This window comes from Rhinolophus sinicus, chromosome 2 (assembly GCF_057876585.1).
Source record: "Rhinolophus sinicus isolate RSI-liver-muscle chromosome 2, RSI-T2T, whole genome shotgun sequence".
NCBI classification, from domain to species: Eukaryota; Metazoa; Chordata; class Mammalia; order Chiroptera; family Rhinolophidae; genus Rhinolophus; species Rhinolophus sinicus.
The window spans coordinates 32,363,020-32,380,962 of record NC_142502.1 but is presented as its reverse complement, the minus strand read 5'-3'; the positions used below and the strand labels follow the sequence as shown (position 1 = coordinate 32,380,962).

The 17,943-nt window shown below is 34.6% G+C and overlaps 1 protein-coding gene across 1 annotated transcript; it reads right to left on the bottom strand.

The window, feature by feature from the left end:
* Positions 1 to 7,490: 7,490 nt before the first annotated feature.
* Positions 7,491 to 17,725, bottom strand: KIAA0408 (KIAA0408 ortholog). Its single transcript, XM_019729464.3, has 5 exons — positions 17,589 to 17,725; positions 13,493 to 13,855; positions 13,313 to 13,392; positions 10,218 to 11,541; positions 7,491 to 8,133 (listed from the first exon to the last, which is right to left on the bottom strand). Exons 1-5 carry the CDS (start codon positions 17,721 to 17,723, stop codon positions 7,960 to 7,962), a joined length of 2,076 nt encoding a protein of 691 aa, XP_019585023.3. The 5' UTR covers positions 17,724 to 17,725; the 3' UTR covers positions 7,491 to 7,959.
* Between the last annotated feature and the right edge of the window lie 218 nt (positions 17,726 to 17,943).

Genomic DNA, 17,943 nt, shown 5'->3' with positions numbered 1-17,943 from the left:
CTGTTTTGCGTTTAAATTCCTACCATTGTTTCTGTTCTCCTAACTGGACCCTGACTGATAAAGTACTGATAAGAGGCTACTAGAAATCCTCCATTACAAACAGAATTTCTGTCTTTGACCCCAGAATGAAGAGGTACCTCAAAAATTATGCTCTTTTTGGAAGGTATATGGTTTCACAAAAGAATGATGACGCACATTCATGCTTCTAAAATGGAAATGCAGTGCTGTGCCATTTTATAACCTCCACATAGCTTTCTAATATAAACTTCACTTGAAGATTGTATTTAAAAAGACAATATTTTCTCACTCTTAAAGGTTTTGGGACAGATGATTTTACTAGTAAATTCTACCAAACACTGGACAGAGAGAACTACTGGACAGAAAATCTGCAAGAATACTGAAGAACTGAACCACACAATCAATTAAGAAGATCTAAGAGAAATTTAAAGAACACTCCATACAACAAAAGCAGAATATAGATTTTTTTCCAATCGCCTAGGGAACTTTAACCAATATAGACCATATCTTGGAAGAACAGGTCTGTATTTTGATTGTGGTGGTAGTTACACAAATTTATACATGGGAAAAAGTGCACAAAACTACACACACACACACACACACACACACACACACACACACAAATGAATACAGGTTTGAAAACACTAATGTAACCAATGTCAATTTCCTGGTTTTGATTTGGCACTGCAGCTGTATAAGATGTCATCATCAGGAGAGGCTGGGTAAAAGATGTATGGGACTCTTTCTTCTATTTTCCAGCTTCCCATGATTCTTTATTATTATTTCAAAATAAAAAGTGTGAAAAATGTGTTTGGTATATGCCAACTCAATGAAAATAAGAAAAATCTAATTTTCTTTGTTGATGACTATTTTGTTGCCTTTATATAAGCCCAGGAAGCATAACATTTTATGCTCAATTGCTGTTTGGAAAATTTGGTACTTCTATGCTTGAGGAATAAAGTAGTGTTAATACTGCAGTTCCGAAAAATTGATTTGGACATACTACTAGGGAAAAAATACACGGTGTCTTAGGATTGCTCATGGAACAGGTTGCTAGAAAGGAAAAGTTGAAAAGTGTGATTTCTTCACGTGTCTTCAGAAACCCACATAGCCAGTTTTTTGAGAAATTATTTTGTTGCTGCAGAAATCAGTGTTTTTAAAGTTTAGATTAAACTCGACCAAAAGTCATTTGTTCTAAAATGGAGTTTAAGAATTTCTAATTACTCTCATTATATATTTTGTTTACAAGTGCTTGATTCCTTTTAGTGCTACTTCCTGCCAATAGCAAATAAGTATCAAAAAATCTGTACTGTGAGTGTGGTGGTATAATTTTTAAAATTTATACACTTAAAATGTAGTAATTTAAGATTTGTATTTCCAACAGGAAACACATTATGTGATTTAATATAGAAAGTTGGGATCCCCAGCTAAATTTTGGGAAAAATAGAAAAGATGATTTAAAATTTTTAGTACATCCAGAAATCAGCTAAGAGATGAGGCTTTACCAGTGAAACTGATGGTGAAAAAGATCATAGACCATTCTCTTTACTACTCAACTTGTACTAGGTAGCTTCCACCTAAAAATAGTAGGGTGTACTTACAGGCATATTTAAAATGTGGGCTATAATTTTGTAGAACTGCCAATGGTCTAATCCTTAATATATTTCAGTGGATAAAATCCTAGGAATAATTGCACACACCATCATTGTTCTTTTGGATAACATTAAAAATGAACTGTTCTCTTGACATTGGCCTTGGCGATGATTTTTTGGATTTGATACCAAAAGAAAAGACAACAAAACACAAAGAAATGGGACTACATCAAACTAAAAAGCTTTTGCACCGCCTAGGAAACATTCCGGGGGGTGGAGGGGGAAGGGGAGAGAGGGAGAGAGGGGGGGAGATAGAGAGAGACAGAGAGAGAGACAGAGAGAGAGAGAGAGAGAAGGAAGAAAGAAAAGGCAACTGAATGGGAGAAAATATTTGCAAATCATGTATCTGATTACGTGTTAATATACAAAATATATAAAGAATTTGTATACCTCAATAGCAAAAACCCAAACAATCCAATTAAAAAATGGGCAGAGGATCTAAATAGACATTTTTCCAAATAAGACATACAGATAGCCAACAGGTACATGGAAAGATACTCAACATTACTAATCATCAGGGAAATGAAAATCAAAACCACAATGAGTTTGAAAACTTGCTCTTTGACATAGGTATGTGCTAGCTTTGGCAAAGAAAAATGAAGAACAGATTTTCAACTTAATGGAAATACTCTTTTTCAAATAGTGAATTAAATATATAACAATGGCTAAAACATGGGTTAAAATGATAAATCATTGCTTTGCGTAATGACAAACAGTAGTGCTCAAAATTGGCTTATTCAGCAAAAATATTTTAAAAGTGAATTCTTTATGAAAGTGAAATTGTGCAAGTTTTCACTAAGCAGAGTTTCACTAAGTTTTCACTACAGCAGAATTCAAGTGTGAGAATTGTGAACAGGTGACTTTCTTGACAATGAAATTTTGGAAACTAATTACATGCAATAAAACTTAGCCCACGTAATGCTTTTCTAATGCCTTTAGAAAGGCCCATCAACTATTTTCCCCTTAAGATAATAAAAGAGGCAGCCTTACAATATGACACGACTTACATTTTTCAACTAAAAGATGCTTAACAGAATTTCTTCCAGTAGTTGTCTCAAACACTCCAGTTATTTCTTTGGTAGTGTTCTGGTCATCTTGCCTTATGGATTATGCTTATAAAATTTGCAAAAACAGTAAAAACAAACAGAAAAAACGATTTCAGTTTGCATGCACATATTTAAGTAGATTCACATTCTCAAAATATAGTGACTCTATGACAAGAAGAGAAATTCCTATACAATGTAAATTCAGGTTGGCTCAATTTTACGAGATAAGTAGATTCAGTCCAGCTGTAATTAAAGAAGAGGAAAACTTGCTTTGTTTTTCCTGATAGCACATGATTAAAACATTTTAAAATTCTGTTAACTCATCAACAAATATTTACTGAGCCTACAATCTGACAGCACTTTTCTAAGTGGTTGGCATTATCAGTGAACAAAGAAGACAAAAATCCCTGATTAAGTACTATACAATTTTTCAAGTTAAAACCCTCCAAATTCGAAGAATTTTAGACACCATCAGAGACCTTTGGATAGTTCTTTTCTTTGCTATTAGAAAACTTTCTGGAAACATTCAAGAAACACTGGTCTAGATGCTTACTTCTCCAAATATCTAGGTAGTTAGGTCAGAAGTCTGTTTGAGTGTGGGCAAAGTGAGCTGATGAAATTGGGTACGTGATACAGGACAGGCTTGGGGAACCTCCTGCTCTGGTGACATGAAATTGTCCTGTGGCCAGAAATTTCATATTCTCAGACCTTTGCCTTTTCCACTGGACAGCAGTGGATCAACACTGGATAGTCTTCCTCCTGGGGTACATTTCCTCAGCTCCATGCTGCCCATTTCCTTTTCATTCAGACAGAGCTCAGAGCAGTTGATTTTCACCTTTTTTAGTTATAATTACATTGCATTTTTCTTGACTCTATAGTGTTCTCAGATGCAATTTGGGTTTTCCTTATGCTCTCCCACTTCATATACACAATTTTGTGTGATTTTTCTATGTTCTTGTAAAAACAGTCTTACTGTTTGTGTCTATTTTTTACTTTTATTGTAGAAAATGTCACTTTACATTTCTGGGGTATCTAATTTTGCTCTTATAGTCTATGAAAGCTCTTATGGTATATGAAGGTTTAGATGGCTTATTTTATTTATCCTATTATCTACATAAAATTTTAGATTCTGGTAATAGTCACAAGAAAATGACAATAAGTGGAAATTGAAATCAAGAGACCATACCTCATCATCTTTGTTCTTTTAAATCCCTCAAAGTTAGGTCCTCTGATGGTCTCCTATCAATTCTAGTTCCTAAAAATATCCCAGATGAGAGCTCAAGTTGCACTGACCTTCCATTTATTTCAGCTTTCTGGTGATTACACTCCTAGTTGCCTACAAATGGGTCCTTCACTTCCTATACAAGTCTTCTTGGATCCCAGCTTCAATAAAGATATGACGTGCTTGCTGGTGATGACCCCTCCATTCCTATTTCCAATGGAAATTTCCCTCCCTGTCTTTAGCTGTATCTCTTACCTTTCCTAAGTGCTGGATCCCAGGAAGGGGCTTCTGGATCTAGTATCTTGCTTTTGCCGGTTTTCTTCCCTGGATACTTCATTCCTACTCTGGTCCTGGACCCAGTGTCTGGTCTCAGCTGCCTAATGAAAAAATCTCCTTGAGGACAACCACCTGCCTGACCCCTGAGCATGGTCCACCCTGGAGTCCTTGATGTGCTTTCCCAAGGCCCTAAAGTTGCCTGGGAAGGCCTGGTGTTTGCTTTAGTGAGTTGGATATGTCATGAATTCATTTAGCTTTGGCTTCCTGGGCTACTCCACCACCAGCTTCCTTTTTAACGAGATGACATGCCTGGTCTCAGCTCCTCTCTCCTTGCCTGGGATTTCCTAGAAAGAATCTTTATTCCCAGTGATTTGCCTTCTGAATATTAACTATTGCTCCCTTTTACTCCTACATGTAGCTTCCTTTCAAAAATATTGAAAATGGTCCTTTGGCTTTCATTGAAAATTAACTATTTCACTCCAGATATCATTAACTCAGAGAATCCTTTACTGAATTAATTGCAACACAAAATTTCTTGCAAAGATTGAAATGAAAAAAAAAATATATTTTAGGAGAAGCTAGGTTGAACTGTATACATATTTGAGTTTAGACTTCATAAACTCTCAGCTTTACTGGAGATCAACTGTAGAGAAAAAGAAACATAAAATGTTCTCAATGTATACAAATGCCAAAGCAGGTATTTCCACTCCTATTTTATTTGATAACTTCCAATGATTGAAGGAGATCTCAGTATCAAGTAGTGGTTTGTCAGCATGTGTCTAAAATAATTTTTAAAAATCTTTGTAGGGAAGCAGATTCTCTTTTTTAGGTCCAGAAGTTTTCTCAGAATAACATGGAGTCTGGCTAAATCCTCTAAGTAGAAGTAATTCATATTTTGATTTTGTGCATGATATTATCTGGTTATCTTCATTGTCTATGTAAAAACAAATTAAAGTTATAGATAATTTTTGATAAAGTGAATTATGCAAACATCATTTATATTTTTATATTTGGCTTTGACATAAGGCAATATAGAGAAGTCAGGCAAAGGTTGTGTGTACGCATGCATGCACGCACACGCACAGAAACTCAAGCATTCTTCTCTGCCTCATTTTGATTCCTTTCTGAGATAACCCATAATATCAGTAATCCTCAACTGAAATAATACACTTTACCCCAAAAGTCTGCTAAGGAAAACTTCATAAGCGTTTCTAATCAAATATTTCTGAAATGTTTACAAAGCCTTTAGATATAGCAATGATGAAATAATGAAGGGTATCATGTTGGGAAGAACATGTCCATCCAAAGTAGAAAACTACTGATTAAAAATCACATCAAAAAATATTTTCAAGGGTAATTTCCATTTACCTGATAGGTTTCTCCATAAAAATTTATAAAATACTCTAAAAGAGAAAACAGAACATTCAAATAGTCTTTTAGATTCTTCATCTTTACAATCAAGGAGTTGGACTAGATGCTAAGTTTTTTTCAGCTCTAATATTCTGATTTTAAGAAGATGTGAAAATGTGTCACACTGTTTAAATCAATTGGTAATAGAAAGCATGGCTTAAATTGTGGTGCCTGATATATAACCTTTTTTACAGATAAAGACAAGTCCTAGGGAAGTAACATGACTACCCAACAGTACCCATCCATTTGGGTATCAATGTCACTGCTTCCACATCTCCCTAATCATTAAATATTTTGCTTTTGTTTTCTTTTATTAAAGACTACAGATTCCCACTCTCCACCCTGGAAATTCAGCTTTAATAATTGTGGGATGAGATCAGAAATCTAATTTTGTGAAAGGGTCCTCAATATTCTGACCTGTAGTGAAAGGTCAGAACCGCAGATCTACATCAGACTTCCTGAGATACAGTGACAGATAGGAACAGGTATGTCGCATAGTTCTTGGGCAGGTTCTCCAATGTTACACAGCAGCATCTTCCTTACGAATACATCATTTTATGCCACAGGCTACCATCTCCCTGGTGTTTTCTCCCTTCTAGGTGAAATGCATGTTATATGAGTGACATTACTTGGTTGGTATCTCGGTTACTTTTCTTTGATCAGACTTCCTATGGAAAAGGATATTTCTAAAAGAAACGAATATTGAAAGAGTGGCCCTATACATAACCCCTACTTACCATCTGCTCCAACCTAACATTTTAAAAAGTTTAATTCAGCTCAACTCCTGGAAACTCTCCTTAGCGGAAAGTATCAATTGGTCTATCACCATGCAACAGTCTTGAGCCTTGTAAGGCAGTCTGGGATTTGGAAATGATTTACTTTACCTCAGGTCATGGTGTATTATGATGTGAATTTTAGAATATATCATAAGGAGAAAGTCCTTTGAATACTTTTGTCATAAGAATTTCTTAACCTTTTTGGTAATAAAAGCTTAAGTAGACTTAATATCTAATAACATAGTTGATTTTATAGAGAGACAATGGAGAACAAAGTTACTTCTAAGATCTTCCATGTAGAATTCCAAGTACCTCAACATTCATATTTCTGTCAGTTCTCAGTATACATTTTATGTGTTCACTGTATGCAAATTGTGGCCAAGATACATGTTTCTGTCCCTTATGCTACTCATAGGTGCCAAAGTTTAGATTAAGGCTTTTTTTATGTAGCACATTATAAGAAATATATTATAATTCAACTCTCGATGAAATATCATTCCTGATCTTCCTTGTTCATAAAAAAGTAAATTAGTCCTTTATCTGCTAATTTTAGGAAAAAGGTTAGAAAAAGGAAAAAGTAAACAACTTACCTCTAAATATATATGACTCCAAATAAAGTAGCTGAACTAAAGCTTGCTATAATTTTAACAAAAAAGTAGAATTTAACATGATTTATTTTTTTATATCCCATTTAAAGAATGTTACTGAAATTGACAAAATAAATTTATTTTTTTAGGTGATGCTGTTTATAAGGCAGTCTCATGATACTGGCTCTGAGGATCAAGTGTACAGTTAAAGCCATAGCAGACTACCAAGTGATATAGAAAAGCTTTTGTGAACATTTTGTTTGCTTTAGAAGGCTGATCTGTTCAAACTGTGACTATTTTTTTAATTTAAAAGAGTAAAACAGGAAATCAATGGTATTATCCATATATGGATTAAGAAACTACTTATGCGTTATATATAGAAATCTTCCACTGTTAGATATATGTGTAATTCTTATTTTTCAAGAAACGGGGCCAAGGAAGTGGCAAATTAATATACGTACCTCAAATGTCTTAAGTGGATACCTATGAAAAGGTATACAAAATATAAATAGTACTGTATATTTTCAAAATTTTTAAATAAGCACAAAGAATATATAGGTATACATGTTATAATTTCAAAGTCAACACTAGCACATAAGTTTTCTTACCTAAATACATACTAGGTACTTCCTATTTCAATACATGCACATACAAACACATGGCCATGCACATAACCTTGTTTTCTGCACTTGCAAGAAAGTTAGAATATACAATATAGTACATTGTTTCTACTTAAATCATATTGGCAAATTAATGAGGATGACATAAAAAAATTCTGATCTAAGAAATCAACATATAGGAAGATAATTATTCCAGAGATTAAAAACACTGAAGACTGATGGGAAGTTAAGATTTAAATTGTTTGTTCCAGTGATCTTGAAAGATATAGAAGAGACAGGATTGGCTGTAAACACTCAGAATACTCTTTTTGGCAATTGGGACTTCTGTAAACTAGCAATCCAGGCCAGAGACTCAGACCATTGATGCTTCGGATCTCAGAGAAAAAGCATAGCTGTGGGCAGTTGTCCGCAAGGCGGGGGGTGCCGATGGAGATCTCGACGCCCATCTGGATGGGAGACGGCGGTTTGCTGGTCGAGCAGGTCGGGAAAATCCTTTTCCATGTGAGGATTTAACTGCCATGGATTCCTAAGACACAGAAGACATTCATCTCTCTCACCAGTACCAAGAATGGGCTTAACCTTTTATGGATACCAATGATGGGATTAATATATTAGCATACTTAAAAGCAAGAAAAAGTATCAAAAACAAAAGAAGATGTTTGTTTAATATTTGTGGTCTTGACTGTTTTAATCAGGCGATTCACTTTCAATATGGAATATGGCATTTAATAATCTTGAAGATCTCTTCATGCTGACTAATTTTAATACAACTGATCTCTTAGAACTAATTATAAGTTCAGTATTCAGAAGTTCATGTTAGATAACTTTGATTTGATGGAACTGCAGATGTTTCTTATTGGGATATTATATTTTGGTGTTATTTAAAAACAAAGAGATAATTTATAGAAGGAACTGTGTTCACTTTTCTCAAGTTATTGACACATTTAGAGGTCATAAGCAAAAGGCACACAAAGTGCCCAATGATTTATCTGATGCTATCTTCCCCCACCCCCACGCAGAACCACTGTTATTAGCTCTCAAAAATTTCAAAATTGCTAGTAGAGAGATACTATCAATATTGGGTATCATGTGATGATTGAAAATCTGTTCCTTCCCTTCCCTTTCATTCATTTTTTCCTTCTTTCCTTTTTATTTTGATGGAAGAAAAACAATCTGAGATCCTTGCAATTAAAAAAGAAATGAAAACGCTTCCATGACATATTTTATACCTTTGGTTCTTTTTAACCTTCTTAACAAAACCTTTGCTCTTTCATCTGAGATAGACAGTGAAGATGGCCTCAAGTTCTATGACAGTAACCTGCACTTTTTTTCTCTTTCTTTGGAATCTTATTTTTCTAGAGCAAAGGGGGATGAAGAACTACTAAGGATTCATAGTAGAGGACCCCTCCCAAGCCCTTAATCAATGCAAAATTAGAGAAAGTAGTAATATTTCTTGTTAGCTCATGAGAATTAGGCTGGTTATTGTATACATGTTTCCATTTCCCACCTAAAGCTATACAATCTTATGGGTATTTATGGGCTTAAGTAAAAATGAAAGAAATACAAAAGCAGGATACTTATTTGTACCTTGTGCAAACTTGCTCAAGGTGTTTGATAACATGGATGAAAACTGTATATTTGTAAGGTTTACAAGCCACATAAAAGTAATTTATTACACCAGAAGGAAGCAACTGGCATAGTTAAAACTATGCTGTATACATACATTATGTAAAATTCGGATTTTCAAAGCATGAGCTTTGAAATATAACAGTATTTCACCTTGTAAATTTTTGTAAATTATACATAAAAGGGGACTGTTGGATAGCTCCTCCATGTAAATACCAATCTCTTCTACCTCTTTTTCTCCTATAACTAACAAAGATTATACATCTGCGAGCAGACTGGAACAACAACAACAAAAAGATAACCATTTATTCAAGTATCTTTTTTTTGGCAATTTGTATGCTAAGAATTTATACAAATAAGGAAGACCTTAAAATTTTTAAAGCTATGATTTTTTATTTCCATGTACTGCCTGTTAGCTCCACAAATAAGGGAACTCTATTAAGGCACTATTTTAAATGATATGTTTTACCCATATTCTCATTCATTTGACTAATTACATGAGAAAAAAAAACCATGAATCAAATGCTGGGAATGACTGAACCAATCATAGCTAGTAACTGAAAAAGTGCAAGTTATTTTTAAAATAATTGCCATATACTTTTAAAAACACAAACACTTTAGAAGGATAAAATTGTATAAACCAACAAATGCATATTCGGAATACTTTTTCAAGAAAGAAACTTACAACTAACATTTCACATCGTGAGGTTCTTAATCCCATTTATTCTATTTATATTATCCTGCTTCAGAATTTTAGAAAAGTTATAATGTGTTATCCTCAGTCTTAAAAATTATCCTTTAAAAAGTTTATCTTCAGTTACTACCTTCAGATTTATATTTATTCACAAATGAAGGGTCAAGAAGTTAAGAAGATGCTAAAACACGTGCCTACATTCTATTTATATGAATGGATAATTGACTGAACTTTGACCCATGGCTAAATATGAATGCAGTTCTACCAAAAAACGTTAATTGCTTTCTCACCTCTGTCATCTTTCTCCAATCAACTCCTTGCTTCACTTGCTGTGCCCCACACGTAGCTGTCTTTTGCTGAAGTTCTTGTTCTATTTGGAGCATTTCTAAATGTTGACTTAACGTGGTCCCACCACTGACATCTGAATTATATTTGGTCCAGTTTTCCTGGAAGCATTTAGAATTTTGCAATGCAGACTCTGTTGATGTTTCATAGGTTTTCAGCAGCTTTTCCACAACACCATAATTTGATCTAGGATCAGCTGATCTTGGTCGGCCAGATAAATTACTTGGTCTCCAGTCATGCTCATGGAGCATATTCCTGTAACTGCTAGGACTTACGTGTTCCTGCATTTGCCTGACTAGGCCCAGTGTGGATTTTTTGGTGGAATCAGCAGGTACATTTTCCCTAGGCACAGGCATTTGGGCACTGGTTTTCAGAATATCAGACACACTGTCATTTTCCGATATGTTACCTATAACTAAGGTATTGCAGGGCTTAAGATCTTGAGATGATTCTGAGTTGCTTTGATTTTGCTGTATTGCATGACAATTTCTATCTGTTCTAAATACAGTTCTATTAAATTCATCAGTCTTAGCTGCCAGCTTTTCATTCCTAGTAGTACTTTCAAAGCCACAACTGAAACTTCTAGGTGGGCTACTGCTCTGTGTCACTGAGGAACTGCAGTCATTACTTATGTGAAGGTCAGGATGAGACTTAGCAGGGTGATCTAGGATTGTTGTTTCATGTTTTGATTTATTGGGAGTATAGCAGGTTTTCTGAAACCATAAGGTAGAGGGGCTATTTTTTCCACCTATCACAGTGTCACATGACCATATGCCAAGTCCAACATTTTCATTACATGGAGGTTTGTTACCTATTTTGGCTTCTGGTGTCAAAGAAGAAAACATAATACCATCTTTCAAAGTCTTCCCTTCATTTAGACACAGTGTAGGCACCTCATCATGCCTCATAAGGAAATGAGGACTGTAGATCCTTTCATCTTGACCCTCCTGGGCCACCTGACTGTTGTGATCTAATCTTTCCTTCAGACTTTCATAGGCTTGTTCAGAAAATGAGCTGGGGAAATTTCGAGATGTGCTTCTTGGAGGAGGAACTGGTGGAGTTTCATTTCTTTGCAGATCAATTGTATCAATTCCACATTTTTTTGTAATACTGCTTTGGAGCATATCGGTACAGCTCAGATTCTTATTTTTCTGCTTTTCTTTTTCTAAACAGATTGGAAGAATGCACTGGCCATTGTTGATCACCTGGTCTCCATGAGGCTTATTAATTACATTTGGCATTTCCTGGAGAAAAGAATCTGACTTCATCCTAAACAATTATAAAATGTGGTATATTAGTGACAACTTTATTTCGGATAAGCTCTTAAAAGAAACCATGGCTTAAGCAATGGATTTTTGCTACAGGAAAAGGAGTCGAAACTTCCTAAATTGTCATTTTTATATAAATCCCCCAGTCAAAACCTCCAAGTCTTTTTTTACCATAGGATAAAGCCCACCTCTCAGTGTTACACTCAAAGATCTACATACTCTGATCCAAACTACCTTTCTAACTTTGTCCTTCATTTTTTCCATTACTTGAAACTTCACCTACAGTCAGACTAGATCAAGTAGTCTCTTGGGCATTTGCTACTGGCATTCCCATCTCTGTAGGTTTTCTCTAGCCATTTCCTTACCTCTGCTCTGCGTACTGAATTCCTATTCATTATGCCATGTAAGCTCAAGTTCCTCCTCTTGAATTTGAAATAACATTTTAAGTAATATGACAGAAATATGAATAAAAGTGCAATGAGACAGGAGTAATAGTAAGTGGAAGATGTTGTTTGGGCTTGAAAGAAAAGGAAAAATTTTTTTTGGATGAGTAAAGGGCAGATAGACAAAAAGAGTTGCAATAAAAACAGTGTGGCTATTAAGGAACAGTGAGTGCTTTGGTGTGGAGGAGGAAGATGGGAGCTAAGTGAGAAACATTAGGTTAAAGTGTAATGTCTGAATTACATATTAAGGATCTTGAACTTTTCCCTAAAGGCTATGAAAGTAGCAAGGAGAACTTTATATCAGATGTGATTTGTAAAACAAAATTGGCAAGTAAGTCTTTTCTGAGTTCAATCAAAATAAAAACCTAAATATAGCAACAATAGGGATTCACAAATTAAAGTTAATCATATTGACGAATATCAATTATATTTATAATCTCTTCAACGTATAAAATATTATGAGCTAGCTTATAATAAAGTGCAGATATACAAGTATACTCATCAACAGAATAGCAGGTAAAAGCTAAATGCGCAAGTACCGGGCAAAATTATTTATAAAATATGGTTGGATATGAAAACTATTTAAGTCAGTAGAAAAATTCTCTCTGAGCTTGCTAAGAGCTGAAGAAAAATAAGGGTACACATTACTGTAGCTTTCTAAGAGAAGAATACTGCCGTATTAGGAGATAAATGTTGATCCTAGAACAATCCATCTTTACTTAACTTGTAGAAAATTTCAATTATTTTTTAATTTGGCTAAAACTTACTTATACAATTATATAGGTGTTTGTAAACTGAAACATTATTTTTATAGCATTGTGTATATATGTTGTTCTCAAAATTATGTATGCTTCTATTATATACATAATAAATGTACAGAAATAAGTGACCCTTAAGTATAAAATATTTCAGTAGAACATCATTATGTAATTAAAACACCACATTTTTAAATCTGACATAGTTTAAAGATGTATTTAACTGGATTAGCCCAGTTGCATATTTTTCCACTGGCCAAATACTCAAAATAAAAAAGAACTGTATTAGAAGATATTTGTTATTTTATTATGGTGGGAATACCTTAACTAAATACCAGAAAAAGGAAAGCATTCCTAATAGTCAAATTACAAAGTGAATTAAAAGATTTGCTTTATGTTTTAGCAAACAGAGAAATAGACAATTAAAGATTTTATCTCCTATCGAAGATAATAGATTTTAATAACTCATTGCTATTTCCAACAAAATGTAAGGAGGACAGGCCTTGAATTCGTTAACTGAAAACTATTTTTCTTGGTTTTCCAACATAAAATAATCATAGATGTACCAGCCTACCTTCTGTGGTTAGACCGTTTTCGAATTTCCTCTTGAAAGCTGCATAATTCTTCACTAACTTTGGCAAGTTCTTCAAGAGCCTTTATACATATAAGCAATAACAGTGTGTTAGCATGTTGAAAGGTTGGAAATGTAAATATTTCTTTAGAAACAGTTCTGGGCAGGTCACATCTTACTTACTGTGTTGAGGGCACCAGAACAGCCCTTGCTCTCTTCCCCAGAAGTCCTCAGGTCAGGCCAGGCCTCACCTTCCTTCTGGTTGTCTGTGGCCAAAGGATCCATAAATTCTACTTTTGATTTTTTTGTTGCTTTTTGTTCCTTACACATTTGATTTCCTTCACTGAGTAAGCTCTGCTCTGTTTTATTTTCCTTCTCCAGACCATCCCTATAATTCATTCTTGTAAAGTCACATTGTCCTGAATCGGGGTAATCTGGAGGAGAGTCCACCATTTTATCTTGAATGGCCTTCTCACGATCAAGATCAATGACCTTAGTACGTTCATTCATGTTGATTTTCCTCCGAAGCTTTACTTCACGACAAAGCTGTAAGGAAAACAAAGGTAAAACTTTTCCCCCCTAATTCACTTTGTCAGTATTTTTGATACTAAGTGCACTGTTTTGAGTTCCCTTTGTCCTATGACTATATACTACCGTGGGGCATTAATGCTTATGGCTCTGAATGCTTCTAAAATATGGATTAGTCAGAACAACTTTGATTAATCATAAAGACTACTTTTAGTAGGTGAAAGTATGAACGGCAATTTCTGTTTTTCTGAGTAGAAATCAACTCATTCAAAAGGAAAGTAAACCTGCATCTAGAAATAGGTATGACTATGATACACAAGCACTATTAGAAAATTGGAACGACCTGAATCAATTACTGACAATTGTCTCTAATTGCTTTTAGAGAAAATCAAGAGTTTAAACATTAAATTCATGTTTTTAAATATATGACCCCACTTGTATGCCACATTTAACTATCTAAATAGTTGACAATTGCATATAGTCAGTTCATTCTGTCCTCTAAGTAGACATTTTGCAATCAAAGGATGTTTCCTTTGGAAGTTATGTTGGTGAGGGCTAGGTAATACACAGATTTTTTTTAATGCCAAAGCTACACACATTCAAAAAAAGTTTCTTGTCCTATTCAAACAAATGTGACCCTGTGCTATGTGATATAAAAGAACTCTAAGGCTTTGATCATCTATTAGTCTATGTTAAAGAGAACCCCAAATTCTTTCTTAATGAGAACTTAGTTTAACCTGAAGACACTCACTCAGCTCATCCCTGAATAAGTGGCTTTCCCTTCAGGCTTGAATTCTGGGAATGCTTGTCAAATTTCAAAGAAGATTATTAAATAACCATTAAGACAAACAACTCTCCATTTTATAGCCACAACCTATATCTGCATTACATCTATTATTTAAGGAATAACAGATTTATTGCTGCTCAGTATTTACCTAAATCTCAGATGACAGACACACTATACATAGCTGATGTCCAAAGGATATACAGTGCATTTATTTCCCTAGATACTTGTAAATCTATCACTGGGTGAAGTCAGGATAGCATCAAATTGCAGCCATGAATCAATTCCTTTGGCCCCTGTAAAATTATTTATACTGAACTGCTGTGGGCATTATGATTTGGGCTGACCTTGAGGATATTATAAGAAGCAACCCTCAAAAGTGCCATGTTGCAGCTAAGAATGTTGTTGGTAGTGTCCTTTTTTCTGAGGAGTCATGGGTGAAAACAAAATTGCTTTAGCTTCAAAATCAGGGTGAGAAGTGCTATTCCTGGGAAATAAGTTTGCTTTTTGTGTTTCTGAACATTGAGAAGTATACATCTGATAATTTTTATGTTAGCTACAAGAAAGATAGACTTGCTGCATACATTTTACATATGATCCTTCCTCTTCTCTTTATTTCATCTTTCCCTTTTTGCTTTGGCATACTGTGCATTATGCAGAAATTTAAAGGCCATCATAAATTCTCTTGGGAACTTAAGTGAGATACAAATAAGCAAATAATATAATGTCATTGATGGAAAACAATTTATTCAGTGTAAGGGAATCTGTATTATCAGACCCAATCCTTGTCAATGGTTATCTGATCATTCGAGCAAAGAAGATAAGCAGGAAAGATTGCAATTATTTAAAAAAAAAAAAAAATTCCCAGGCATCTATGAACTGTATCTAGGGTTTCTGTCTGGATTATTCCAGGTTTCAAGTGATCCAAATATGTACGTCTCGGCTTAACAAATGCAGTGACTGTGGACAGTGGCTGAACAGAGAATCATTAACATCTTCAGGCCTCACACTGTATCCTCTTACTAGATGATGCTATCACTTGGAATCACTCAAGTTCTATGAGTGATTTCTCTTGGAAATCTACAATTCTCTAATACATGGCTGAATCAGTTGCATCTGATTGAATACACAGAACCCAGTCACAAATTTTAAACAAATGTCTATTGTACTTGTGGTATAATTTTTCTCAATGTTTTGCTTTTAATTTTCATTTAAAACAAATTGTCTTGTTTCTCTGTGACATGTGAGGATACTTTCCTTTTCTTTTCCTCAATCTCTTCTACTCCCAGCTTTGTAGCCTGTAAGAAAGATGTGTAAAAGGCACGTTCTCATATCCTACAAAGCTGGGAGTAGAAAATAAGTATATATTAGTATGATAAGGGGAGTACAATGCTAGTTATTCAGGTATCGAAGAGCATCATCTTTGGTTATTCTGGGTAAGCACACTATCTAAACATATTCCCTGGTTATGGAGCTGTGTACTTCAAGCAGCAAGACGTAAATGGCACCACTGCTACTGTCCAAGAAGAATTACAGCCCTTCTGTCTCCTGGATATAGGAAGGGACAGTATTTCTATATCAACTTAAGTTTAAACTATGTTTAATGCCTGTTAATTGATAAGGCTAATATTTACCATGGGCGAATCTACAGAGCTGTCAGAAGAATTATTTTATAATAACATGTAACCAGGCAGATTGTTTTCGCTACATGGCTTAAACAATTGGCTAGACTTATCCTGACTCCCGTAATTATTTTGCTTGGATGCTAGAATTACCTGAGCCTACTAACTGGACCCTGCAAACCTTTGGGAGCCCATGACCCATGACTTCAGGTTTCTGATTGAAGTTGTGGATTCTGATTTGATCTAGGCACCTCCTTATTGCTCCAATCTGAGTCTCTGGGTGGAGGAATTAAGAGCGTGAGCAACCCACATTTTTCAAACTATAGAAGGACAAGCAATGGATTATCCTTTCAATCTTTAATCATCCACGAATGCCTGCCTTCTCAGCTCTATTTTAGAGGAACAGTTTAATAGCTACTATTTAAAATTTTTTTTCTTGTGCATGCCAATTTGTATTTTATTCACAATGAAACAGAAGGCTGTTAATAAGAAAAAAATATTTGCAGTACAAACATATAAAACACCAGCTTTGATTGACTCTGAATAAAGGTCTGTGAAAATAATTGCTTTGGCAATGTGTACAAAACCATGTTAAGTCAATTCCATAGATGTTACTAGAAGAAACTAAGATAAGTATAAAATACTTTTCAGTTGGAATAAGCTTGACTATACATTAATGTAAATACTTACGGAAAATATTTCAGGCCCAACAGGCTGAGGGATAGTTAATGGGAATAAAATGACTATTGTATCAGAGTCATGGCATGTCATTTTTCATTACACCTTTCCTAATAAATGTGCCAATAAATGTGGCATACCCTACCAGAATAAATATTATGTCCATTGTCATTTTCTGTTTGAGTTAAGACACTCCTTTTGATTATACTGAGTTATCTAGTATGTAATTTCCTTTAGTGGATGTTGTTCATAAATCATCTCAGGAATCATCTACATTTTACTGTACAATTTTAATTTTGCTAATATGTGTTTCACCAAGTATGTCTTTCTGAAGTTTTCCTCCTGGAGCCAGTATTTGAACACTCATGCAAAATGCATACCTCACTTTTGATACCAAAGCACTCTTGTCAGAAAATAATAAATTGATATACTTTAGAGTGACATTTCAAGTTCTTAATTTTCATTCAAGGTTATAAAATAAGCCTAGTCCCTATGATACCATTAGTAAGGTTATGCTATTTTTGGTCTAGTAAATGTCACTGAGACATGCATCTCTTAAGTGGAATAAAGAAAATAAAAAACAGTGTACAATACAAAACAAACTTCAACAGAATTTTCATTCTGAGCTTTACGTTTTCCAATGTATGCAAAACAAATCAACTTGTACCTCCTCTATCTTCTTCTGCATGATCTTCCATTGGCTTTCCCATTCCTTCCTTTCGTTGTCAAACTGGTCCAGCAATTCCATCTTTTCCTTGTGCCAGTTAGTTTCTGTGTTCTCCCACTGCTTATGCAAGTCCATGGCAACTGTGGGAGTGTTGCTGAAGGGGTGTTTCTGCTCGTCTCTGCCTTCTCCTAACTGTTTCTTGGAAGCTTGGAGTTGTTTTATTTGAAGCAGTCTCACTTGCCTTTAAAATAAAGCCTAATATAAACATAACAAGAGAGAGTTCCAAATCCATGTGCTTTCTGGGGATCATTTTTATCATTTTGTCAAGAACTATTGACATAAATAAACTACAGAA

Coding starts and splice junctions, on each gene's coding strand:
- KIAA0408 (XM_019729464.3), bottom strand. CDS start 17,723: ATGGACTTGCATAAGCAGTGGGAGAACACAGAAACTAACTGGCACAAG. Junction 13,393..13,492: donor GTTCTGGTGCCCTCAACACA/GTAAGTAAGATG, acceptor ATATGTATAAAG/GCTCTTGAAGAACTTGCCAA. Junction 8,134..10,217: donor ATTGGAGAAAGATGACAGAG/GTGAGAAAGCAA, acceptor TCTGTGTCTTAG/GAATCCATGGCAGTTAAATC.